At 48.9% G+C, this 25,779-nt stretch overlaps 1 protein-coding gene and 1 long non-coding RNA gene across 4 annotated transcripts in view; one reads left to right on the top strand and one right to left on the bottom strand.

Moving 5' to 3' along the window:
* The first annotated feature begins 1,994 nt into the window (after positions 1-1,994).
* On the top strand, positions 1,995-24,033 carry LOC144455116 (uncharacterized). The gene is made up of 2 exons (XR_013483785.1): positions 1,995-2,101; positions 21,631-24,033. It is a non-coding gene; the product is annotated as an uncharacterized LOC144455116 (long non-coding RNA).
* The window catches only part of KDM2A (lysine demethylase 2A), a 98,562-nt gene continuing 95,731 nt past the window's right edge, over positions 22,949-25,779 (bottom strand). For all 3 annotated transcript variants that reach the window (XM_020968124.2, XM_078148110.1, XM_020968126.2), the window contains one exon: positions 22,949-25,751. In XM_020968124.2, the coding sequence (XP_020823783.1) occupies positions 25,570-25,751 (182 nt within the window). In that variant the 3' untranslated portion in view covers positions 22,949-25,569. The remainder of the gene's footprint in view (positions 25,752-25,779) is intronic.

Genomic DNA, 25,779 nt, shown 5'->3' with positions numbered 1-25,779 from the left:
GCTCAGGTACCACCTCCTTGAGGGTGCCTGCCCTGGTCTCCCCATTGGTCTGTGCTTTCTCCAACCCTGAAATTACTTTGCACGGACGCTGTATAATTTATCTGTGCACTGTTGGTTTTGTTTTCCTCACCTGGCACCTGGCACACAGTAGGCGCTCTATAAATGCTTGTTGGATTTAACTTAATTGAAGGTCTCCTGACCTGTCCTTTACAGGCAGGTGTAATCCCTCTCTCGGTTTATGTCACCCCCTGGTGGTACCTGGAGAGGAGGGTGCTTTCCCTCGTCCTAGGTGGTCCTTGGAAGTGAAGGATCAGCAAGGGCTGGAGGACATAGGAATAATAGGGTTTCCCTTTAGGAATGGGAGAATCTCTCTAAACTGGAAATATGGAGGAGGACATAGACCTTACTGGAAGTCAAGGCTCAAGTCTAGGTGGCTTTGAGAAAGTTCCTTCCTCTCTCTGAGTCTATAAAAAAAAGATAACTCCATGAATTGGGGGCTGAGAAGAGAATTGGGGTGGGGGGGTAGAAGGAGCCATTGAGGTGCAACAGAAGGATTAGCATCATAGGAAAGGAGCCATGACATGGAGAAGCAATCTAGGCTTGTGCTCTTGGTGGGACTGTGAGTCGCGTGGACTATGGAGGTTCTGAGCAAAGCCATGGTCAGCCAGCGGGGAAGATTTCTGTGTTTTCCAACAACTCCACATACTCTCACCTGGTGGGTAGCACCAAACATCCGGAAGACTGTATAGCTCAGAGGTGGGCTGTGCTAGGATGTCCAGCCCAGCCCAAGCTTTCTGCAAAGCCCCTGGCTATCAGAGACCAGCTCTGAGGGTCTCTGGGCAGGTTCAGTGCCACACTCTCTGTCTGCATTTCCCAAGCATTTCCTGATGCTGGTGGTGGGAATCCAGCAAGGGAGCAGCCGCTGAGCTCAGCAGCAAGAGGGAACCCCCAGGCAGAGCCCAGGATCAGAGCAGCCTTAGAAACCCTCGAAGGAGGAGCCTGGTCTGGGTCACTCTGCTCAGGACCAGTCAGAACTTGCTCACACTGGTCAGTTTCAGAGTTTGACTCCACACCAGGGAGAAGGGGAAAGAAACCAGCATTCATTAAGCACCTACTATGTGCCGGGAACTGTACTAAGCACTTCACAAACATTATCTCATTTGTCCACACCACAAACTTGAGAGGCGGGTGGTATTATTATCCCTGCTTTAGACTTGTTGTGCTATCATGTCTGACTCTCTGTGACCCCATCTGGGGTTTTCTTGGCAAAGATACTGGAGCGGTTTGCCAGTTCCTTCTCCGGCTCACTTGACAGATGAGAAAACTGAGGCAAGCAGGGGGAAGTGACTTGCCCAGGGTCACGCAGCTAGTGAGTGTCTGAGGCCAAATTTGAGCTGAGGTCTTCCTGACTTCAGACCTAGTTCTTTCTCTACTGCACCACCTAGCTGCAGGCCCAACAATCTCTATGTTGGGATGGATGAAATGAGGAAACCAAGGAAAATCCCAACAATCACAAGGAAATACTTGTTTTGGGAGATGCCCAGCAGTTGGACTGTAAGGGAGACTAGCAAATCCAAGTAAAGCCTCCAAGCAAAAAACATCGCGGCCACAGGGACTGACTGCAGCCGTGTCTGGAAGAAACTACATGAGATAAGGAACGTCGGAGGGGAAACCCTTGCCTGAGAACTGGCTGCCCTGAAAATTAGAACGGCTAAGACAGAAAACACGACCACCAGAAAGATTAAAAGCAAACAAAAAGACTATAAAAAACAGAGGATAATCTATGAATATAAGATCAAAAGCGACTGAGCTAGAAATCAGGTCCAAAAGAGATGATTTAAGAATCATCAGGTTATCTAAAAAAAAAAAACCCCACAATCAGAACAAAAAAGTCTGGGTACTATATTTCAACAAAATGTACATGAAAATTGCCTGAATTCTAAGAACCAGAGGACAAAGTAAAAATAGAATCAGGAGGTGGAGCCAAAATGTCAGAGTAGCAGAAAGACACACAGCTGAGCTCTCACCCACACCTCCTCTACATGGATCTAGAAAACACCTCGGACCAAGTCCTGATCAGGAAATCCAATGAAAATTCACAGTGAGTCAGTTTTCCTAGCCTAACTTGGGAGACAGACAGAGAGGTCTTTTGGCACTGAGGGTGGGGCCTACCTGGGAACTTGGAGCATTCCGGTGGAGGGACTGAAAGATCATGCCCCAGGACAAGGAGAGGTTTAGTGCAGAGGGGTCTGACCTCGTGAAGGGTGAAGGAGCAGGGACCAGTGGTGGCTCTACTGTGAGCCAACCAGTTCTGAGTCACAGATCCAGGGTGGACTGAAGAGGGGACCTGAGCATTGGAGCAGGAATCCAGGGTGAGGGGTGGGTGTAAGCTTTCTACTGTGTATTGAGTGAGGAGTCAGTTCAGAAGCCAGCACTAGCTGTATAGCTTTGACCCAAAGAGAAAGGCAGGCTCTCACTTCCACCCTCTAGACCAGTCTGAAGCCTGCATTGGAATGCCCAGGGCAGGAACCCCAGACCACAGTTCAGTCACTCTGAGTCAGAAGAGATTTCCAGCTGGTTGATAGTGGCTGTGTTAAAAAGCAATCTATTGGAACTGTAACTGGGGCAAGCCCATAAGCATGTTGCTCAGATACAAACCCAAGTCAGGAACTTACAGAACTTAGACAGGAGGGCAGTGAGCAGACTTTGCCCCGAAGGAGACCACAATGGAAGCGCTGACAGCTTTCAAGTCCTCCACCTGAGGTATAACTGAGATTCTGAAATAAGACAATACTCCCAAGAAAGCAGGAGCAAGACCGAAGAGGACACACGTTCAGCCCAGGCATTTCCTCCAGAAGAGTGAAGAGTCCAGCCCTAGCATAAAGTCTGAAGTCAAGAAGAATGAGCAAACAAAAAAAGAATCCTACCATAAAAAGCTATTATGGTTAATGGAACATTCAAACTGCAAACTCAGGGGGAAAAAATGACTCCAAAACCATCTGCCAAAAAAAGCCCCAAAGAAAACTACAATTTGGGTACAAGTTCAACTAGAAGTTCTGGAAGAGAAGAAACAAGAAATAAAAAGAGTTCAGATTTTTTTTTTAAATAAATAAAATGAGGGGGAAGCTAGGTGGCATAGTGGATAGAGCACCAGCCTTGAAGTCAGGAGGACCTGAGTTTAAATCCAGCCTCAGATACTATTGGCTGCATGACCCTGGGCAAGTCACTTAACTCCAATTGCCTAAAAAAAAAAAATTTAATTAAATAAATGAAATGAGAATGAGGAAACAATTGGAAAAAGAATGAGAACTATGGGAGAAAGAATTAGAAAGGAAATTAATAGCTTGATGTAAGGGGTACTAAGCCTTACTCAAGCAGCCAACTTCCTGAAAATTAGAATGGACCAAATAGAAGATAATGGCTGCATAAGAGAACAAGAAATATTAAAACAAAGTAAAGAGAAAATAGAAGATAATGTAAAGTGTCTCATTGCAAAAACAACTAACCTGGCAAACAGATTAGGGAGAGAGAATTTAAGAATCATTGGACTATCTGAAAGCCATGACCAAAAAAAAAAAAAAGAGCCTAGACATCATATTTCAAGAAATCTTAAAAGAAAACTTCCCAGATAACTTAGAACCAGAGGGCAAATTAGAAATTTAAAAAAATCACTAGTTACCTCCTGAAAAAAAAAAAGAAACAGACGCACACAAAAACAGAAAATGAAAACTCCCAGGAGCAACACGATCAAAATCCAGGGTTTCCAGAGCAAAGAAAGAATAGGGCAAACATTTAGAAGGAATGAATTCAAGTAAACAAGTTGCCACAGTAGGGCTCATACAAGATTTACCAGACAACACTGTAAAGAAGAGGAGAGTTTGGAACAGGATATTCTAGAAGGCAAAAGATCTAGCTTGCAGCCAAGAGAAATTGACCCAGCAAAGCTGAATCAACTCCTTTAGGGGAATAAAGGACCTTTAATGAAATAGAAGATTTCCAAGTACTACTGATGAAAATACTAGGTCTTCATAGAAACTTTGAAGTGTAAATACAAGAGTCAAGAGAAACATAAAAAGGTTAACATGAACAAGCAGTCATAAGGGACTAAATAAAGAAAAGCTATTTATATTCTGATATGGGAAAGATAATACATGTGTCCTCCCTGAACCGTATCCAGGATCACAGAGAAAGTGTAATTAGACAGAAGGTCTGGGAGTGATTCTTTTGTTTTAATTGTCTTAAAAGAAGAATGTAAAGAGAGGGAAGATGAATAAGAGGGGGAAAGGGAGAGGAGGGATGGGGGAAATATCTTGTATAAGTAGTGCAAGTAGAGGTCTATACAACTAAGGGGGAAAGGGTAGGGGAGAGTAGGAGACACTTAAACCTCACTCTCATCAGGCCTGGTCAAAGGAGGGAATGATAAACACACATAGAGTTGAGTATAGAAATATATTTCCCTCAACAGAAAAATATGGAAAGGAGAGAAGGGAAGGAGGAATAAGAATCAAAGGATAGATTTAAGAGAGGGATCAGTCCTAAGCAAAAGAAACTTTAACCAAGGAAGGTGGATTTTGAAAAGAGATTTAAAAGAAAAGGAAGAAAGAATAAGAACCCGAGATTGGGCTCTGGGTAAGAGAAAGACAAGAGGGCCAGGGAAGCTGAACATTTCTGATCAAGGCAATGGAGCAACCATGATTCCAGAAGATCATGATGAAGCTCGCTACTTATCTCCTGGTAAAAAGGTGAGGGACTCATAGTACAAATTGACACACTTTTTTTTCCCTTGGATATGGTCAATGGGGGAATTTATTTTTCTTGACTATACACGTTTGCGTAGTAGGAGTTTGGCACATGCCCAGACCACTTAAAATGGAGACAGTCATGTGGGAAATGGAATTGCTTCTGTAAGACAGGAAACCTGGTGCATGGGTAGATATTCTGAGCTGGATTACCACTTGGTTGGGAGCAGCCTCCTTCCATTGGCTGCATAGCCAGAACTGTCTGTGTCTTTAAAGGCCAAGAATCTTTCTTTCCTGTAATATCCAGGGGAAGGACTCACAGCAGGAGAACTTCAGTAAGCTGGGTGAATGAAAGGCTCAAGGGCCACCTTCCCCTACCCTTATGTCCTGTGGCCCTGAGACATGGGTTGTTTTGTTTGTCCTTTTCAGTTCTGGGACCCTAAGCCATGAGAACCTTGGACCCTAGGATTCCAACCCAGATGTTGCTACCAGCCTAGCCAGTAAGCCCCAGAGGAATAAGTGAATTTTTCCTGAATATAGTAAATAATATTTATTAAAATCCAAGAGCAAACATTTTTTATAATGGAGAAAACTTAGAGGCCTTTATGATAAGATCGAGGGTAAAGTAAGGATGACAGTTAAAAGAAATGAGGGAATAAGCATAGGCGAGGAGGACACAAGTATTTCTTTTTGTAAATTATGTGATGGGGTACTTGAAGAATTGTAAAGGGTTAACTAAAAATTACTTAAAATAATATAACCAACAAAGCCCAGCAGAAAGAGCTAGAAAGAGAAATCCCATTCAAAATAACTGCAGAAGTTATGAAGTATTTGAGCATTTATCTACCAAGCTTTACCCAAGGACTATAATAAGTCCAACTATAAAGCCCTTGCAGAAATAAAGACAGTCCAAATAATTGGAGAAACATTCCTGGGCAGTTTGAATCAATATAATTAAAATGACAATACTAACTATATTGCTTTAGTTATCAATACTACGGTCTCTGCAGCCTTCGATACAGTTGATCACTCTCCCCTCCTTAACATTCCCTTCTTTCTAGATTCTTGGGATACTGTCCTCTCTTTTCTCCTCTCTGTCTGACTACTCTGAGTCTCCTTTGCTGGATTCTTATCCAAATCGAACCCTCTAAACCTAGGTGTCCCACAGGGCTTTATCCTGGGTCCTCTTCTCCTTTCCCTCTACGCTGTTTCTCTTGGTGAGCTCATCAGCTTCCATGGATTTAATTACCATCTTTATGCTGATGATTTTCAAATCTACCTGTCCTGCCCTAACCCTCCCTGTGTTATAATAACCTCCAGTCTTGCGTCTCCTCGCATGCCTTTCAGACATCTCAAACTGGATGTCCAGTAGACATCTTAAGCCCATCACGTCCAAAACAGAGCTTACTGTCTCTCCCCCCCAAACCCTCCCTCACTACTACCTTTCCTGTTACTGTAGCACCGTCCTCGAAGTTCCTTAGGCTCCGGATCATCCTGCATTCCTATCTCTCAGGCCCCCACCCCGCTCCCATATCCAAGTAGTTGCCAAAGTCTATGGATTTTACCTTTGCAACATCTCCCAAGCACACACCCTTCTCTCCTCAGACATTTCCACCCCCTGGTGCATCAGACGCTCATCCCCTTACTTCTGGACTATTGCAATAGCTGCTGGGGGGTCTGCCTGCCTCAAGGCTCTCCCCACTCCAGTCCATTTTCCATTCAGCCCCAAAGTGATTTTCCTAAAGCCCGGGTCTGACTATTTCACTCTGCCCATACCCAATAAACTCCAATGAGGCTATCTCCTCGAAGATCAAATACAAAATCCTCTGTTGGACATTCAAAGTCCTTCATAACCCCAGCCCCCTCCTGTCTTTCTCGTGTTCTTTCACCTCACTGCCCCAAACGTCCTCTTCCATCCAGTGACACCGGCCTCCTCTTTTCCACAAACAAGCCCTTCCATCTCTCAGCTCTGTGCATTTCCCCCACACTTGGAATACTCTCTTTCCTTATCTCCACTTATTGACCTCCCTGGCTTCCTTTAAGTCCCAACTAAAAGGTCATGTTCTACAGGAGGCCTTCTGCAACTCCTCTTAATTCTAGTGCCTTCATTCTGTTAATTATTTCCTATTTATCTTGAATAGAGCTTTTTTTTTGGTAGGTATTTGTTTTCTTGTTGTTTTCCTCATTAGATTGTGAGTTCCTTGAGGGCAGGAACTTTGCTTCGCCTCTTTTTGTATCCCCAGTGCTTAGCACAATGCCTGGCACATAGTAGGTGCTTAACAAGAGTATATTGACTGAGAGAAGAACCTCTCTTCCCACTTTCCTACCCATAGGGAACAGAGATCCCAGTTCTTCCTCTTCCCTCTATGTCCTGGCCTGGCTTCTGTATCCCCATCTGCCCCCTCCCTTGTTCCCAACCCCATCAATCCAACCCCTCCCCACCCTTACTTTCAGTGTCACACTCTAAAGCTGGCCACCCTTTCTGCTGTGCTCTCTAGAACACATGGTAACAAACTTGCTTTCACCTTAAATCTTTGCCTTCCTCACTCCTTCATCTTCTGGCTCTCCCTGAGACTCAGCTCCCTCTTGATGAATGACCCACCTCCTTGGCCTCCCTTGCCAGCACAAGCCGTATTTCCATTCTGCCCCCACTCGCTGGTTGGGAAGGGGAGCTGTCATCCCATTGCTCGCCATTGCCACTTCCAGGGTCTCCCCCCACTTCCATCCTGCGGTAACTTCTCCCCCTTTGAGGTCCACGCACATCACATCTACCCCCCCCAAAAATCCTCCTGGCTGTTGTCTGCCACCCTCCAGAACGTGCCCCTTCATCTTTGAGGAGTTTAGTGCCTGGGTCACAGTCTTTCTCTCTTCCTCAATCCTGCCCTCATACTTCAGCGAACAGTGAAACTCACTCAAGCACTTCTTTATTTGACTGTATCCTCTCGGTTCCTGAACGTGCTCGTTTCCCACGACCTTCTCCTGTACTCAGACTTGTGCTCTCACCATCGCTCACGAGTGTTCCTAAATTTAGAAATGCCCTTATCTGGTCACAATCGGTTGTCATTCTGCCTTGCAAACTCTTGTTCTTCCTTCTCACCGCGGCCTCCAACCCCTGGACTCCTCAGCGCCTTCCTAGCTCGCGACCCCAGCACCGGCTAAACTCTCCTTCTTTCCCAAGGTTGACCTCTCGGTGAGCCAGTTCAGCCTCTGCTGTCCTCTTCTTTGGAGTGCCTTGTCCTTTATGCCATTTCCGGTGTTGCCCCGCCAAGCCCCTGCCTTGGATTGCTCCCCCCCATCTGCTGCCTTTGCTCATATACATGGTAGCAAGCTATACCAGCTGCCTTCTTCAGTAAGCCTGCTGAAAGACGGGATGTCACTTTTTTCATTAACCAGCAAAAGAGCACAATCGATACCTTGTCCACAAGATGCCACCATCCTCTCGCCAAGAATCTGGTGGTCTCCCCTAGGTCTCTCTGGAGCGCGTGCAGGAGATCCATCGGAAGGCATGAGCAAGCTTCCTAGTGTGACCAGCCAAGCTGTGGTGTGATATGAAACACTGCTCAAAAACATAGTTAGAGAAATCTCTGAGACTCAACCTGTATCTGGGAAATGCTTCCAGCTCAGTCTCAACTAGCCAAGTTCAAATGATGCAAGCAGCCAATGTTCTCTAGCCGTGTTGTGTATTTAATGTAGAGAAGTTGGAAACTAAATCAAGCACCTCTACAAAGCCTCTGCCAGACCCTTCCGCCATGCTTGCGGCTCACAGAAAGTGGATGGGGGATTGGTACGGGTCTGACTTTAGAACCGAGACCAGAACAGCAAAAGCAAGAGAGAAACTGGGAGTCGTTCTGGGATCTGGATCAGCTGCTGAGGGGTTTTGGAAACCGCCTTTCTTGAGTCTTCTTCCGGTTTTGCACCCCTCTCCCACCCTGGGTCTCTGATGCCAATCGAGGCTCTGCTCTCCTGCTGCTGTGGGAGCCTGCGGTGTGGACTGAAGTGTCATCTGAGCACGTGGCCCTCCTGGAAGTTCTTAGTTTCAAGGGGAAAACAGCAGAAGTTGGGAGCATCCCTGCACCAGGAAGGAATAGTGGGAAGAAGTTACCTAAAGATAAACCAAGAGGAAATAGGGAAGTCGGGGCACTGGCATGCCCATGCTCAGATCCACCACTTCCTGAGGGTCTTACCAACCTGCTTCCCTTGTTTGGAGCTCTTGATGAGAGGTAGAGGCATGACCTTCAGAAGCTGAGTTACCCCTCATTCTCTAAATCATTCCCACCACCCCAGGGCCAAGGAGGGAAGTAATAACAGTAATTCAAATAGACTAGAGCACAATGAGTGTGACCTAGTTCCATAAATACCAACTGTGTGCCAGGCATTGAGCCAGATGCTGCAGAGACTCCGATACTCCAGGGAATCTGGGGGTCTCAGGGATTGCCCACCCTGGGTGTCCTAGGGGGTCCAGCCAGCATGCTAGGCCCTGTGGAGGCCTTCTCCTGGCCTTGAAATGTGCCAGTGGAAGCCCTGGCTGTCCACCTGCCGCCTTCCCCTCCCCCCATGACCAGCCCGCCTTCTCTTCCTGCCCCACGGTTTCCCTCGGGGTCCTCCACTCTTGTTCTTCCTTAGAGCTCTTTGTTGGCTCTCCCTTGCAGCCACTCACACCCTCCCTGTGCCTTCCCATTTCTGCCTGTGTGAGGCTTATCTCCAGCTCTTTGCAGGCAGCGGTTGTCTGGGTCTCACTGCCGCAGAGCCGGAGCGGTGATAAAAATGCTAGCACCCGAAAGATGGGCCTTGGCTTTCACGGGCAGCCTGAGGTCAGTGAGAGAGCTTGGACATTTCCTGACAGCAAGTCAGCGCTGTCTCATCCTCCTCTTCAACTCGGGGCCCCCAGCTTACTGTCCCTCTGCTGTGACTGTCCCACAAATATATACTGTTGGACAAAGGAGTCCATTCAAAAGCGGGTAGAAATCTGGGCAATGCATGTCTGGATGGACAGGCTCACCGTCAAACTCTTTTCAACTTAGGATGCAAGTTGGGAAAACAATATGAAAAAATCCCTCAGGAAGCGGTCAATTTAATAAGTGTTCATACAGGTAAGTATAATGCTCATGTCCTGGTCCATTGCACTTGGCCTCTAGCATTTAGAGTTTTCCACAGAAGCAGCAAATCGGCCAATTAATGTTGAAAGCAAAAGGCCTCAATTCAGTTTGTTTCAACTCCTATGAAGGCCCAACTTAAGGCCTCAGGGGCCTGACGCAGTGGGTAGGGTACTGGACTTGAAGTCAGGAAGCCCTGAATTCAAATCTTGCTAGTTGGGTGAGCCTGGGCAAGTCACTAAACCTCACTCAGCCTCAGTTTCTTCATCTAAAAACTAGGGATAATAATGGCACCTATCTCATAGGGAGGGTTGTTGTGAGGCTTAAATGAGATAGTATAGGTAAAGTGGTTTATAAACCTCAAGGCACTATGTACATGCTAGCTTTCGTTATTATTTTTGCTCATCGTCATCCTTATTCTGAGGAGGAAGAAGAGCCCTGGCTGTCCAGGAGCAGCGCTGCTCCTTGAGTGAATGACCTTCCAAGGCTTATGGGGCACCCACGCAGCCAGAGGCAGCTCTTTTGAGCTCCCACCGGGTCACGTCAGGTGCTCACGCTTTCTTCCAGGAATTGTCCCTTAAACTTCAGCTTGAAGGAAGAAGATAGAATGGAATAAGCATTTATGAAGTACCTACTGTATGCCAGGCATTGCGCTGGACACAAGGCTAATACTGTCTCATTTGACCCTCAGAGGAACCCTTTGAGGCAGGTATTCTTACTGTCCTATTTTACCCATGAGGAAATGGAAGCAGACACAGCTTAACTGACTTGTGTAGGGTCACACAGCTAGTAAGGATCCAGGGCCGGAGGCTTTTTTTTAATACCTCCATATCTTTATTCACATACCCTGTTAATGTCAACTATCCAGAGAGTAGCGATAAGGAGGTTGTGAGATTAACCTGATGGTACCATTTCGATCAGGCCCAGGCAGAAGGGGAGAAAGGTCTTCTTTCTGGTTCTGGTTACCTTGGTTTGGGTTGTCTTGGCGAAGGAGTCTGTATGAGCGTAGCTCAATTCTTGGAGAAGTCCTGAGCTGCTCCTGAGATTACCCACTCTCTGTTTCTTCCCTTTCACAATCCAGTTTCTTCAGGGTTCCTTTTGGCCCAAGATCTGGCCACGTCAGGTTCAAATGACTCCAATAGCAGTGCCTCTCAATACAGTTCTGATGAAGAATTCTTTGAGCTTCAGGCCTGGATTTGAACTCAGGTCATCCTGACTCTAGGCGCAGCACTCTCTCCACTGGGCCACCTGACTGTCTCTTAAAAGGCAAGACTTCCAAGGCAGAAATGTGATGATAGCCCTCATCGGGTGTGGGGGGCAGCACATGGTAAGCTATGGCAGCTGAGAAGCCAGCTTGGCCAAGTTTGGCCATGTCAGGGAAAGCAGTATAAGATATAGCTAGGGGGCAGCGAGGGGGCAGCAAGGGGGCGCACTAGGAGACAGCACTGGCCCTAGAGTCAGGAGGACCTGAGTTCAAATCTGCCCTCAGACACTGACACTAGCTGTGTGACCCTGGGCAAGTCACTTAACCCCAATGGCCTCACCAAAAAGCAAAACTAAAAGTAAAAAGTAAGATGAAATGTAAGAGTGGGGATCGGTGGTATCAGACAGTGCCTACTTCTGGGAGCATTTGTCCCAGGCTGTTGAGGAAAATGTTTTGTACCAGCCGTTTTTTTTTATCACACCTTAGCACATGCCTGTTTCTAAGAGCTAATTAATGCTAGCTGGCTCACTGTCATCAACTGATAGTCAATGGGGAAAGCATACCAGAGGGGGGCTTATAGCTATACATAGTTCTAATCAATCACTTTCTGGCCCTGAGGAGGGAACATTAGCTGCCCTCTGAGGCTCCCACCTGGCTGTGGCACTCTGGTGAGGGGGGTTGGGTGAAGGGTCTGACAGCTTCTGCTCCAAAAGCTTGGGTAGGATTTCCAAGGGAAAAGATGTTGAAAGAGGACATTTTAGACCAGTGGTTCTCAAAGTATGATCTGTGGACCTCTGGGAGAAGGTCTCCAGAACCAGGTAGGGGATCCCTGAGACCCTTTCACGGGATCTGTGCAGTCAGAACTATTTTCATCCAAATAATAGAACGCTATTTACCTATTAAAACACTCCTCTTTTTTTTTCACCCACATATGTGCATAAGGCTGGATTTTCTTCATGGGCTTCAGCCTGAAAGGCATAGTGTGACAAAGTGAATGCTGAAACAGATAGGAGAATCCAGGTGTCTTCTCTTGAGCCAGATAATAAAGAGATTTGCATAAAAGTATGTAAAACAAGGCCACTCTTCTCACTAAATGTTTTTTTTGTTTTGGAAAATAAAATTATTTTCCTTAAAAATATGGCAATATGTTACTAGCTGTGTGACCCTGGGCAAGTCACTTAACCCCAACTGCCTAAAAATTTTTTAAAAAATTAAAAAAAATATATATGTCAATATGTAACGAGCTTATTGTTATTATTATAAAATGAACCAACAAACAAATATATAAAATTATCAGGTTTAATTTCCAATATTGACAAAAGCTCTCTGAGCTCCTTTTCAAGTGTCTAGAGAGGTCCTGAGACAGAAGAGCTTGAGAATGGCTGCTTTAGGGATAAGCAGACTGACCTTCCTTCCTCTCTTAGCTTGTATCATGATTCCCTGGAAGAGATGAGTGTTAACTGCCCAGCTGGAGACTTGCCTAGATGTTATTTTCTCTAAGTAGGGGTGGGGGTGGGGGGGAGGTGAGAAGGCTTGTGTTTGGGAGGCAGGAGACAGATGGGAGAGGTGTTTCATAGCCAAAAGAGCATCCCCTTATCCCCACCCTTTGTTTCTGTCTCTATTTCAGTGATTACAGTGACTCAAACTTGTCATCCATCTTTGGCTGCCCAAATCTTGCTAAAGCCTTTTTGAAAGCCTCACCAGACTCCAGCACTCAGTTCCTCTTTATCTAAGGACTCTTTTTTACTCCCTTAGAACAATTTCAGTAAATTAGTCAGGTATGAATTCTGGAGGCATCCTGCAGCCTTTCCCCAGGAGGTTATTTTTGCTGAAGCCTATGTACAGAGAACCTATCCTTTATTTTACTGTGTTTGTAAAATTCTAAAATTAGTAAGTATCAGTGAAAACTAGCCAAAAAAGAAAGGATGATATGTAAAATCATAAATTCCAAGGTCACCAAGTCCCTTATTTGAGACTTCACAAGCTCTCCGGAGATTTAGGAAGAAAATCACTAGCTCACCATTTTGAATTTCAGTATTTCAGATTCAGAAGGTTCTTTGGAGATATCTAAGTCAATTCCATTATTTTATACAGGGGGAAACTGAGGCCCAGAGAAGGGAAAAAGTTGAGATCACAGATTTAGAACTGGAAGGAATCTCAGAGATCATTTAGCAATCAGTCAATAGATAAGCATTCATTAAGTGCCTGCTATGTGTCAAGCCAAAGATGAAAACGCTCACCTTAAGGAGTTTATATTCTATTAGGGAAAAATCACAGAAACACAGAATAGTGTATACTTTGTCTCCATGTAAATGTGTATACACAATATGCATACAAGTAAATTCGAGGTGATTTTGGAGGGAGGCATAGCATCTGGGGGACCAGGAAAACCCTCCTACAGGGAGGGCCACGGAAGCAGAGTTTTGAAGGATACCTGAGTTTTTGGCCAGCCACGCCAGGTGAGGAGGAAAGCCTCGGGTGACCAGGTTGACAACAGTTTATCAGCAGATCCAAGATGGTCCATCAGGATCCATTCACCTGTGGGCTATGCTGTGCTTGGAAATGAACTTGGGTTGGGGGTGAATGCTTTGTTCCAATTATGGATTCGAGCCAACTCTCCCCAGGTACTGAGGTGTTACAGAAGATTCTGTTACCTTGGGTGTTGTCGAGGGAAATGTTTCTACTTCTGTCATAGCTTTATCTTCTCAGTAAATCTTCCTTTCGTTAAAAAAAAAAAAAGCTAATTGATGTTAATTGGTTAAATGATTATGGAATGCTAATCACTGGCATGGATGATATTGAGGAGGTATGACTCTAGGGGTCACTATATTAGGCTCTTGTATGATAAGTCAGATTTCCAAAGGCCCAGGTTCATAGGAATTGTGCCCTTGGAAGGGTGGTTATAAAATGTATGAATGGCTCATGGTTATGCCCCCAGCTTGATGCTACTAAAAGAGTGTAACACTTTCTCAGCACTCCGTGAAAGGTAGCTGTGTGCTACAAGAGCACACTGGTGGGGGAATGCATTAGGAGTGGGCTGTGATGTTTCAAGCATTCTTACCTTTTGGCCTTCCCTGGAGTAAATGTTCTGATTATATTTCCCCTCTTCCAAACATCTCTATTTCTGTTGAAGGCACCAACATCCTTCTATCGTCTTAAGTTTACAACCTCAATATTATACTTGTCTCCTCACCCTCCCTCAACTATCCCAGGAATTGCCAAACGGCTATTTTTGCTTTCACATCTTTCACATCCAATCCCTTCTCTCCACTCACACAGCTCCCACCTTAGCTCAGGCCCTTATCACCTCTTGCCTAGATCATTGAAACAGCCTCTTAATTAGTCTCCCTGCCTCCAGTCTCTCCCCCACTCAAACCCATCCTACATACGGTTGCCAAAATAATTTTCCTTAAGCACAGGAAACCATGTGACCACTCCAATTACATGATCTTTGGCCTCAAGGAGAAGATATAAATGCCCCTGTGTTTGGTTTTCAAGCTCAGACTTCATCTTTTGGTGAAATCTTTCCTGATTCCCCAAATTCCCAGTGTCCTCACTCCCAGACTTCTTTATATTGACCTGCTTTGATAGATTTGTATTCGCTACCTTGATATTTCTGTATTTTATGTGTTACTGTTGTCTCCCCCCAGTGGAGTGGTATTTGTGTTCCCAGCACATCATTTAGGCTTAATATGGTTTGATTAATTGATTACTAATCATTCTTGCTTTTGCCTTTAGTAATTCTTTCAAGTTTAAGTGTTAATAGTATAATCGTGACTTGTTTTCTCTAAATGGAAAGCATGGCATTGGTGGGGAGGCCTGAGGGCTACAATGGGGGATGGCAGGAATGGGTCTCCTCCACATCAGGGTTACTCCTCAGACGCTGGGTGAGCGAGTAGCAGCCACGTGGACATAACCATGGCCATACCTACCAGGGTGAGACAAGGTGGGTGAAGCAGCCCGGAGAGAGAGAAGTCGAGGTTAGGGTGAGGATGGCAAGTCCAGGCTACCCTCCCTTTCTCCAGATGTGGGTAACAAGGGTTAGAATTCGGGTCCCAGCTCCAATGCAAGCCTCAGTGTAATAAATGCCCAAGGGGTAGATGAGCTTTTCTTTCATCCCACTCCCAGAATGTGCAGCAGATGCCAAGGATTCAGAGGGTAATGAAAACCTTGGTGGTGGCTCTGACAATGTGGTAACTACCACCCTCTTTAATCCCCAGAGGACTATCTGAGGGCTCGGACCCTCCTGGAAGGGAATCTGTTTTGCAGCTGCTGAATCAACACTCCCAACTGCCATTGGGGCCTTCACTGTTGACATAATTCACAGACCCACACGTAATGCTCCTCCCTTCTAGCCACAGCTTGGCTTTAGTCTTTCAATTATGTGGGCCAAGTAGGTGATTCTCCTTTGTATAAGGCTGGATCCTGTGGAGAGATGCTGTGGGAAATCATCATCTAGAAGAGTCCTGTAATGTGCTAACTCTGGACCTTGGGTATCCCAAGGGGTGTGTGCTCCCCTCTCCACTCCCACCCATGCCAAGCCTGGCATTGCTCAGAAGATTCCATGATCAGCATGCCCCATTTACCATGCAGAAATGACTGCTGCAGCCACTCCCTTCTGCACTGAGGGACCTCTCTGCTGTGAACAAGGTCTCAACCAAATTCAGTCCAGGGGAGCACCTGCGCTCAAAGGGGAGGCTTCAGCTTTGCTTTCTCACCCTTAAGTTTTGGCTCATATCTAGATTTTCCCAAAGTGGGGAGTAAAAAGGTACTCAACGTACAATGTAAATCAGTTATAGCATAGACATTTCTTTCCTACAAAGAAAAGAAATGCTTAAAAAAGGGCTCCCCATGTACAGTGACAGAAAGACTTAAAACAGGATTTAGAAGCAACTTGTATGTGCGTGCGCACACATGTACTGCGTGTGTGTGTGTGTGTGTGTGTGTGTGTGTGTGTGTGTGTGTAATTATAGGGGCTGGTTCTCAGACTCATCAGAACATGAAGCAGCTTGAAGGACTGCCGATGAGGCATTTTACATTTCACCTCAGCTCTGGACTGTCCAAACAAATCTCAGTCTGTGTCTTTTGCTAAAACAGGCTTTATCCTTTCAAAGCACTAGGCCTTCTTGGAGCTCAGCCACCAGATGTCTAGAAGCAGCCAGGATGTTCATTATTCCCAAAGGGCCCAAGTATTGAGTGACCTTGTCCCTGAAGTCCCAAGAAGATGCCAGGGAAACACTGGGCACATGGTTCTGGGGATGGCCACCTGGGTGTCGAGAAATCCTCTTGTCTGAGAGGCATGTGACCCTTTGGGAGATGTGTGGCCATCGGGCGTAGTCTGAGGGTGGGTTGAAGATACGAAGCCAAATGGAAAGCCAAGTGAGGTTTCTTAGCATGCTAAGGAAGCCTACTCACACTGATAGTAGCTTTAGCTTTAGAGAATATCTGTGTGGTTTTGATAACCTTTCAGCACCACTTAGAGCCCACAGCCAATCAGCAGCATTCTGTAACAATTTAGGATGGATAAGAAAAGCATTTCACAGAAGAGGGAGGGGCAGAGAAGAAAGGAGGATTAACTAAGGGAGAAAACAGTAGCATTTGGACTATATTGGAAGCCAGGTAGCTCAGTGCATAGAGGCAGGAAGACTCCTCTCAGTGAGTTAAGATCCAGCCTTAGACACTTCCTAGCTGTGTGACTTTGGGCAAGTCATTTAACCCTTCTCATCTGTCAAGTAAGCTGGACAAAGAAACGGCAAACCACTCCAGGATCCTAGCCAAGAAAACCCCACTTGGGGTCAGCGAGAGTTGGACGCAGCTGAAAAGCAGCTCCATCATAACGACAACAAATATAAGAAAACATTGCCTATTCAAGGGTAGGAGACAAGGGGAAGGGACCTTGCAATAGTGAAAGAAGATCTTTTAGCCCAAACTGCAGGATCTCTTATCCAAGGACAACAGGGGTCATCACAGCAGCAGCTGAGACTGTCGCCCCGTGTCAGTCCATGCTTTGCCTGCATAGCCAGTCAGTCAAGAGGCATCTATTAAACACCTTCTGTGTGCCAGGCGCACTGTGCTAAGCGCTCTAAAAAAAGTTCTCTCATTTGATCCTCACATGAGGGAGGTGCTGTGATTATCCTCATTACTGAGGCAGACGGAGGTGAAGTGACTTGCCTAGGGTCACACAGTTAGTAACTGAGGTCACATTTGAACTCAGGTCTTTCTAACTCTAGGCCCAGCGTTCTATCCACCGCGCCACCAGCTACCTTGGGATGCAGAGAAAGGCGAAGACAGTCTCTGCTTTCCAGGAGATCACAAACTAATGGGGCAGACAACGTGCAAAAATTATGTGCAGACAAGCTCTACAGGATAAATAGAAAATAATCAACAGAATAATCATAATACTAATAGTTAACATTCAAGACCGCTAGGTGGCGCCGCAGCGGACAGAGCATGGAGCTGGGACGGCTTCCTGATCTAGCTGTGTGGCCCTGGGTAAGTCACTTCACCCCGTTTGCATCAGTTTCCTCATCTGTAAAATGACTTGGAGAAGGAACTGGCAAGCCGCTCCAGTGTCTTTGCCAAGAGAGCCCCAAAATGGGGTCGTGAAGAGTCAGACGTAAGTGAAATGACTGCACAACAGTAGCTAACACTTAGGCAGTGCTTCCTGCATGCTCTACGCACTCCAGTTATGTCCTTCTATCCTCTCAACAACCCTGGGAAGTAGATGCTATCATCCCCATTTTACAGTTGAGGAAACCGAGGCAGACAGGCGAAGTGACTTCATACAGCTACTAAGTGTCTGATGCTGGATTTGAACTCCAGTCTTCCTGATTTCAGGAAGGCACAAGAGTTGGAGGAGGATGGGGAAAGGCTTCCTGTAGAATGCGGGGTTTTATCTGGAATGTGAAGGCGGCCAGGGAAGCTAGGAGGCAGAGATGAGGAGGAAGAGCATTCCAAACACCTGGAGTCTGGAAATGAAGGCTCTTAGTCAGGGAATAACAGGGTAACCAGTATCCCGAGCCCCAAGAGTTGGTGGGGAGAGGTGGAAGACACGAGGAAGGGCCTGGAACACCAAGTAGAGGACGGAGCCCCTGAAGGGATGGAGCAGGGGTGGCAGCAGGGTGGGGTGAGATGGTCGCACTTTCACTTCGGGAAAGTGACCTGAGCAGCTGAGTGGAGGCGGAAAGTCTGGAGGCAAGCACGCCCACCAGAGGGTCATCGCCCCAGTCCAGGCATGAAGAGATGAGGAATTGCAGCAGGGGCGGCAGTGCCAGAGGAGAAAAGGGGGCATGTCCAAGAAATGGGATGAAGGGAAAATCAATGGGTCTTCACAACCCAGATTGGATGGGGGCGGGGGAGGCATCAAGGTCTTGAATCGGAGGACTGGGAAGAAAGCAGTACTTCCAAGTAATTGGGAAGTTTGGAAGGTGGGGAAAGGCTCCGGGATCAGTTTTGGCCATGAGTTTGAGATGGTCAGTAGGCGGCTGGAGATGAAAAACTGGAGGTCAGCAGAAGGGTTAGGGTTGGGTAAGTAGATGAAGAGTCATCAGCACAGAGAAGGCCATTAAATCCATGCGAGCTGATGAGATCCCCAAGTGAAATAGTATGGAGGGAGAAGGGAAGAGGGCCCAGGACAGAGCCCTGTGGGACACGCATAAGGTGGAAGGTGAGCTTTGGATGAAGGGCCAGCAAAGGAGGCTAAGGAGGCATGGCCAGGTAGGTAGGAGGACAGCCAGGAGAGAGGGACGTCCTGAAAACCTAGTGAGCAGGGGGCAGCTAGGTGGTGCAGTGGATAGAGCACCGGCCCTGGAGTCAGGAGGACCTGAGTTCAAATGTGACCTCAGATACATAGCTTACTAGCTGTGTGACCCTGGGCAAGTCACTTAACCCCATTGCTTAGCAAAAGACCAAAACAAAAGAAAACTGCAGAGAGGTCACAGTGGTGGAGAACTGAGAAAAGGCCATTATAATGATTTGACAGTGAAGAGGCTGTTAGTAACTTAGAGCACTTTGGGTTGAAGGATGAAGTCAGAAACCTGACGCTAGGGAGCGTGCAGGGAGTTGGGGAGATTGAGAGGAGGGGTATTGGAGGCATTTCCTGAAGATGGCCTTCTAGCTAGATGGGGCCACTGTGACCTGGAGACAGGAAGACTCAATACTAGTGATCCCAGGCAAGTCACTTCACCTCTCTGCCTTGGTTTCCTCAACTGAAAAATGGGGGTAATAATAGCAGTTACTTCCCAGGGTTGCTGTAAGGATCAGATAAGATAATGTTTAAAAGATGCTTAGCACAGTGTCAGGCACATGGTAGCTGCTTCATAAATGCTTTCCCCTTTCCTTTCCTTCTTAGTGATTTAGCCACAAAGGGCAGAAGAGATGGCGGACAATAGTTATAGGGGATGGAAGGATCAGGTGAGAGTTTTTTGAGGATGGGGGAGACATGGGCATGTGTGTAGGCAGTAGGGAGAAAGGCAGTGGTCAGGGAGGGTGGGGGTGACAGAGGGGAGCAATCTGCTGGAGGAGATGGGATTGCTTGGGCAAGCAGAGGGTAAGGAGTAAGACACTTCATCAGAGACAGGAGTGAAGGGACAGAGTGAGAACAGGTATCCCAGTGATGTGGGGGAGGGGAGAAGGAGAAGACAGGAGCTCCCAGGAAGTGGATGGCCTCGAGTTTTTTCCGGTAAAATATGAGGCAAGGTTTGCAGTGGAGAGAGTGGGGGGAGGGGAGCCATGGAAAGTCTGAGGGGGTCTGAGGTTTGGAGGAGCCCCTTCGGGGAGTGGGAGAGAGACTGAAAAGCAGTTGGGGGCTTCCTACTATGAGGCCACCAGGGCTCTGGGGGTAGAAACACCCATCTAGATGTCATGAAATGAGTGGGCTTCCTTCCTTCCCTCACGTCTGGTTTTGCCCTGGGTTTCTACAGGAAAGCCACCATTGCTGCGGTTGCCGCCTTCCCTAGGCTGGGAAAGCGCACTTGTATCTTTGACGTGTGCTCAGGTAGCTAGCTGTGCGTGAGCGCCTGCAATTCCCCGCTGCTCTCGTCCCAAGGCAGCCTTACCAGGTTCTAGCAGGTGGAAACTGCATTAGCAGGAGAGTCTCCCTCCCACAGAATGCAGAAGAATGGCAAACAGGCAAAAAGCTACCTGTCTCTTTGGTAGTGGGCACAAAGGGGTGGTTCCTATGACAGGAGTTAGCCAACCACCTTAGGGGAGGCCCCAGCCCCTGGCAAATGCTGCTCTTAACAGGGTGCCATTGGCATCTCTCCAGTGGGAGAGACGGGGGGGGGTGTCTCCCACCCCGCCCCCTCCCAGTGACCACGCATCGTCCCCACAGCATGGTCAGAAGATCTCGCGTCAAGGGGAGCATCCGGGGATATTTAGAGATGAACAGCAAAGCGGACCGGTTAGTGGAGACCCAGCCAGAGTTATACTGGGCACAGCTGCCGTATCTGTGAGGTGTGCTGTTAACAGAGGCCACTGGGCATGGCTGTACGGGACAAAGACCAGGAAGCCCCAGTTAAGCGCCCCCACAACTCCGTATCCGCCAACTGCCCGGCTCAGAGCGCTCCAGTACCTGATAAGTGTGCGGGCGCCACTGAAGCAGGAGGGCAGCTCACAACCCCTCCGTGGCTGGGAGCCAAGAAGAGCCCCACCCAGAGCCGGTCTCCTCCGGTGACGAGCTTCTCTCCATCCGGCTGAGCTGTGGTCAGACCGTGGAGTCAGGACCCCCGGGGGCCACACTCTCGCCTGCCCGCCCCACCAGGGACGGCGAGGAATGAGCTGCCTTTGGGGTCAGATGCCCTGGCTCTGCCTGGGAACCCGATCTGGCCTCTGCTGCAGCCCAGTCTTTGGGAGCAGCTCTTACAGAGCGAGCTTGTCCTGCCCCGTCTTAGCACCTTCTACCAGTAGCTATCAGTTTTGCCTTCTGGGGGGCCAAAGTAGAGCGAGCCGCTCCCCCACCCCGCCCCCACAAGTAGTGGTCCTCAGCCCACACTCAAAGCTGTGCCCCCCCTCCCACCTTCTGGAGGCGGGGTCCCCTCCCCCGTCGCCGCAGGCTCTGGGTGTGAGTGCAGGCAGTGTCCCAAGAGGCCCCGTAAATATCTGATTTGCTTGCTTGGTTTCTCCCCCCACCCCTATCCCCTTTCCTTCCTGCCTCCCATCTCCTTTACTTCTCTCTCAAGCCTGTGAGCAGTTTGCAGAGATCACCCTGGGAGAAGCGAGGGGAGGGGGGCAGCTGCAAGGCTCGCCACGGGGGCGGGCCTCACTCGGCTGCCCCCAGCTTCCTGCTGGGGTGGGGGCCGCTAGGCACTGCGGCTGTGGCTCTTGCCGCAGTGTGGAGGGGGAGGCTGACGTCAGCGGAGCTGGCGCAGGCGGGCGGGCGGGCGGGCTTGGCCCCGCTTCACTGCGGCTGGCCAGGCCTGGGCGGGCACCTGGAGCAGATGTTTCCTTCTGGCCCTGGTCCCAGAGGCTGGCGATTTGCGATCGGTGGCAGGAGAGAGGTGAGCCTGCCTCTCCTCCCCAGAAGTAGCCACGTTAACCTGCTCGCTTTCCCCGAGCTGGGCCAGGCGGCAGTCTCCAACACCTGTCTCTCCCTCAGGACGCCACTGCCAGGCCTTCTGCGCTCGGGACAGGCGGGGCTCGGGGGAAGCCGGTCCTGCGGGAGATGCCCAGCGGCTCTGCTGAACGAAACTGGTCATTACCGAGACACGGCAAGATGGCGGCGAATCTTCAAGAGAATCAGGATCTTCCCTCCCTCCTGGAAGATCCTGCTCGGGCTTTTCCCAGAATCATCCCCCCCCCCAGGAGCCCCACCCACACCCTCTTCTTTAGCTCCTCATTTTGTCTCATTTCTTTCTCAACATGCAAATGTGGCCACCACATTACAGCCCCACTAAGCCAAGCACTCCACAGGGAAGGCGCACTGGGCCAAGGAAGAAAACCCGAGCAAAATTCCTCGTGTGCCTCAGTTTCCCCCTCTGGAGATAAGCCCGTGGCTGCCTACCACTCAATTTGAGAACTCCTTTCTAGGGTTCTGGAACTGGCGTATTCAGGAATAGACTCACCCTGCAGAGACCCAAGGACTCAGGGGCTTAGGAGCTCGAGCTGGTGGGTGATGCCAAGCAATCTGGGACACCCGGGCCAACCTGGCGACCTGCCAAGGGAGCCGAGCACGTCTGGGACATGACTAAAGAAGGAGACCCCGAGAGCAGCGTCCACAACGCTGCTGCCCTCCTAAGTGGGGGTGGCCCACCCTACCCAGCACTTCCCGCACAAGCCCAGTGCCCTCAAAGTTGGCAGCTTCAGGCCCACTCTAGGCCCAAGGCTTTGCCTCGGGAAAGCATGTGAAGACGGGCATGGCCACCAGCTGGTGCTCCAGCCCCCGCCAGGTCAGAGCACCCACTGCTGGCTATCCTACCTTCCTCCTTCACCCGGCTCTCCCTGACATACACCATGCATACACCATGACAGGCAGAATTTTAAAAACTGTTCTTTTATTCAATCCCCCAAACAAACGAACAAACAAAAAAAGCCCCCAATACCCTCTACCCTCCAAGAACCCTTACCTAAATAAAAATGTCCCATTAGAGTTCTTTTCCATCTTAAAATTTATTACACAAATATTTCCCATCCCGATAATATCCAGAGCAAAAACGGTCTTGCTCTTCTCTAAAACCAAGGGCGGACGGGTTGGAAGAAAGGAGGCCAGGCCCAGCGAATGGCTCTCCTTCCTCGCCTGCCCTGCCCTCAAGAACCCCGAGGTGTCAGTGGAGATGCCAACGACGTCTTCTTATCCCCTTTAATGCTTACATTTAATTTAAATTTTTAGCACAACATCGGAGATTGACTCTAAATCAGCAACAAAAAATAGATATTTACAATATTTCTCCGGGAAAACAAAAAGCACAACCAAACCCTTTAAACATAGTGACTTTAGGAGTTTTATTTATGGAGCAGTTATTTTTAATCACCAAGTGATTTTATATTATATATATATTTATATATATATAGAATTTTTCTTCCTTTCCTTTGTGGTTCTCACCCCCGTGCTCAGAAAGGTGGAGGCAGGAGGCGGGGAGCCTCTCCCTGCTGTCTCCGGAGCCGTGGACTTCCCTGGGGAGGTTGTGTCTAGGAGCAGACTGCAAGTATTGCAACTGAAGTCACCATTTTTCCTCCCCGGCCCCAATGCAGGAACTCAAGAACTGCCACCACCAGCACTGCAGGGAGTGACCCCATCCCCTCTAAAAGCCACCGTCCCCTCCCTTCTCCTCCAAAATGAAAGCAAACCCCAGCAGGGGGAAGCCAGGTCCGTCTGCTGCGGCTTGTGGGCTCCCATTTCTGTGCACGGGAAAAATGCTTCCATTTTTCCAAGCTGAAAATGAAAAATCCCCAATCGGCTTGGAAATTTCTCTTCAGGTGAAAATGTCCCAAAGTCAGAGGCACTCTCCCGGCACAATCCCTGCTGTGAAGGGGTCTCTCCACCTCCCCTTTTACAAAAAAGGCAAAAAACAAACAAACAGTAAGTCTTCTTTTCAGTATTTTCCACAGGAGCAACCAAACAAGGCAGGAAGCTTCCAATTACAGGTCATTAGCAATAATAATATTAATAATACAGGTTTCTGCTCAATACCCAGGGTTCTTTACAGAGAAGTTCCCCTACGGAGGCACTCTGGAATCAAGTCCCTGCCATTCCCTCTGCGTCTAGCCCCGTGCCAAGGGGGCTGGGGCCTGGGGGTCAGGGCCGAAGGGAGCACGCCCCTTGGAAAGCACAGCCCGGATCACGAGCACATCTGCCAGAACATCCCCGGCTGCCATCTCCTACCCACTCCCGCCCCGAGACTCATTTCTTTTTTTTTTTTTTTCTGGAGATTGAAGTCAAGGCCAGGAGTCAAAACTGGGGTAAGTGGCCACCATGGGAGTCCCCTCTGCCCACTACAGCTTTGGAAAGAGCAAGGGTGCGCCTGGCGCCTGGCTTGGGCTGCTGGCCTTGCCTCCTCGTCCCTTCCCCGAGCAGGGCGGCGGTCAGGAGGAAAGCCCGGGACCAGGGTCTAGAAAGGGAACTGAAGGGCAGCTGGGAAAGAAGAGGGGAGAAGGTTGTGCTATCAACATCCTTACCGATTGGGGAGCAGAGTGCAAATTTGCGTATAACATTTATAAGCTCTTGCCACAGGCAGCTGCTGTGAGCACCTCCTCTCACTTCCATATTGACCCAAAAAGGAAATCACGACCTTTTTTTTCCTTTCTTTTTAAAGTGCAAAAAGCTCTCTGCTGCCCTAGAGAGGATCTTTGGACCAGCCTGCTCAATGCAAAAGAATGGGGGGGCAGCTGCCGGGGTGTAGCAGGGAGGGAGCACACACTAACCCCAGGCCTCCCCAAAGCCTACACAAACAGGCACATGCAGACCACCCCCTCCCTCCCTGCCCCTGGTCTGGGGGTCCAGGCTGAGGGCAGGTACCTAGCGGCTGTGCAGGGGGAGAGCCAAAGCGCAGTATTTCTCTAAGCTGAAGAACAAGGATTGAGTCACCAGACTATACACAAAGACAAGACCCTCGCAGGCCGTTGGAAGAGCAGGGACCCGGCCTGGTCCTCATCCTCCCCCCACCCCCCACCCCCCAGCTCTGTGGAAGCCTCATGCTCCCTCCAAGCACACACACCCAGGGTAAAGCCCTCTTCAGAAAAAGAGAGAAAAAAGCATCTTGGGGGAACAGGGGAAGAAGAGGAGAGGGGCTTCAGCAGGGGGACCTTGGGGCTGGAGCTTGGCCCAGGAGTCCTGCCCCCCCCCCCAGCCCCCCCATGGCTGCTCTGGGCTGTGGCTGAGCGACAGCAGCTCTCAACAGAGGCGGCCCTGGCACGTCCACAGGGCAGCAGCTGAGTAAGTGCACAGCCACGTGACACGGACTCAGGGCAAAGTACAGGGAGATGGTGTTTGTGGAGCTATGAGCCTTGGACAGCGTCAAGCTGCAGAGGGTGGGGACAGACACAGAGGAGGTTTCTGGAAATTCAACAGCACCAGTGTGATTGCAGGGTCTGGCCTTCCCGTGGCCAGTGCCACCACCTGCATAAGCCAGGAAGAGCCTGACGAGGGAGACACCACTGAACACCCCAGGGCCCCTCTCTGCAGCAGAGCAAGCTGCTTCCTTCCCAGGGACAATGCTCAGCCCGGCCCTGCTGGGAGAGGGTGGCCTAGGGTGGGGCAGGGGGCTGTGCTGATTAAGCTGGCATGGCACCCCCAACCATGAGCTTGGTCTCCAAGTGAGCACCTCGACAGCACCTCCTGTGATTTTTTCCCTGTCCCTTTTCCAGCAGAGGGAGGGAGGGAAGGAGAGAAGGGAGCAGGTGGGTCATCCCTGTGCTCGGTCAGAGTAGGGCTGGGCAGCAGGAACACCTATCCTGCTGTGCTGGAAGGGGACAGGGACGGGAGAGCAAAGGGAGGGGGAGGCCGGCCTCGAAGCCCGTGCAGAATGTGGGGAGCGGCTCTCCGCGGTGGGAAGTGGGAAGGGGGTTTCTGTTTCCTGTTCAATCTGGGGCTGAGTGGGCTTTAGCTGATTTTCTGGATCAACTTCTCATCAGACAGGCAGTAGAGGCTGTTGATGGACAGGTCTGAGATGAAATGCTCACAGGCCTTCCGGGTGATCTGCTTGCAGCCTCGAAGGTCAATCAAGGTGACATTAGAGATGCGCCGTAGATACAACAGGGACTGGTCTGTCAACTTATTGCAACCTATGGACAAAGAGAGGTATGAGTGCAG

Source organism: Phascolarctos cinereus, unplaced genomic scaffold, assembly GCF_003287225.1.
Source record: "Phascolarctos cinereus isolate Bilbo 61053 unplaced genomic scaffold, phaCin_HiC Scaffold_9;HRSCAF=440, whole genome shotgun sequence".
NCBI classification, from domain to species: Eukaryota; Metazoa; Chordata; class Mammalia; order Diprotodontia; family Phascolarctidae; genus Phascolarctos; species Phascolarctos cinereus.
The sequence above is the reverse complement of the archived record's forward strand: the minus strand, read 5'-3'. Positions and strand labels throughout refer to the sequence as shown.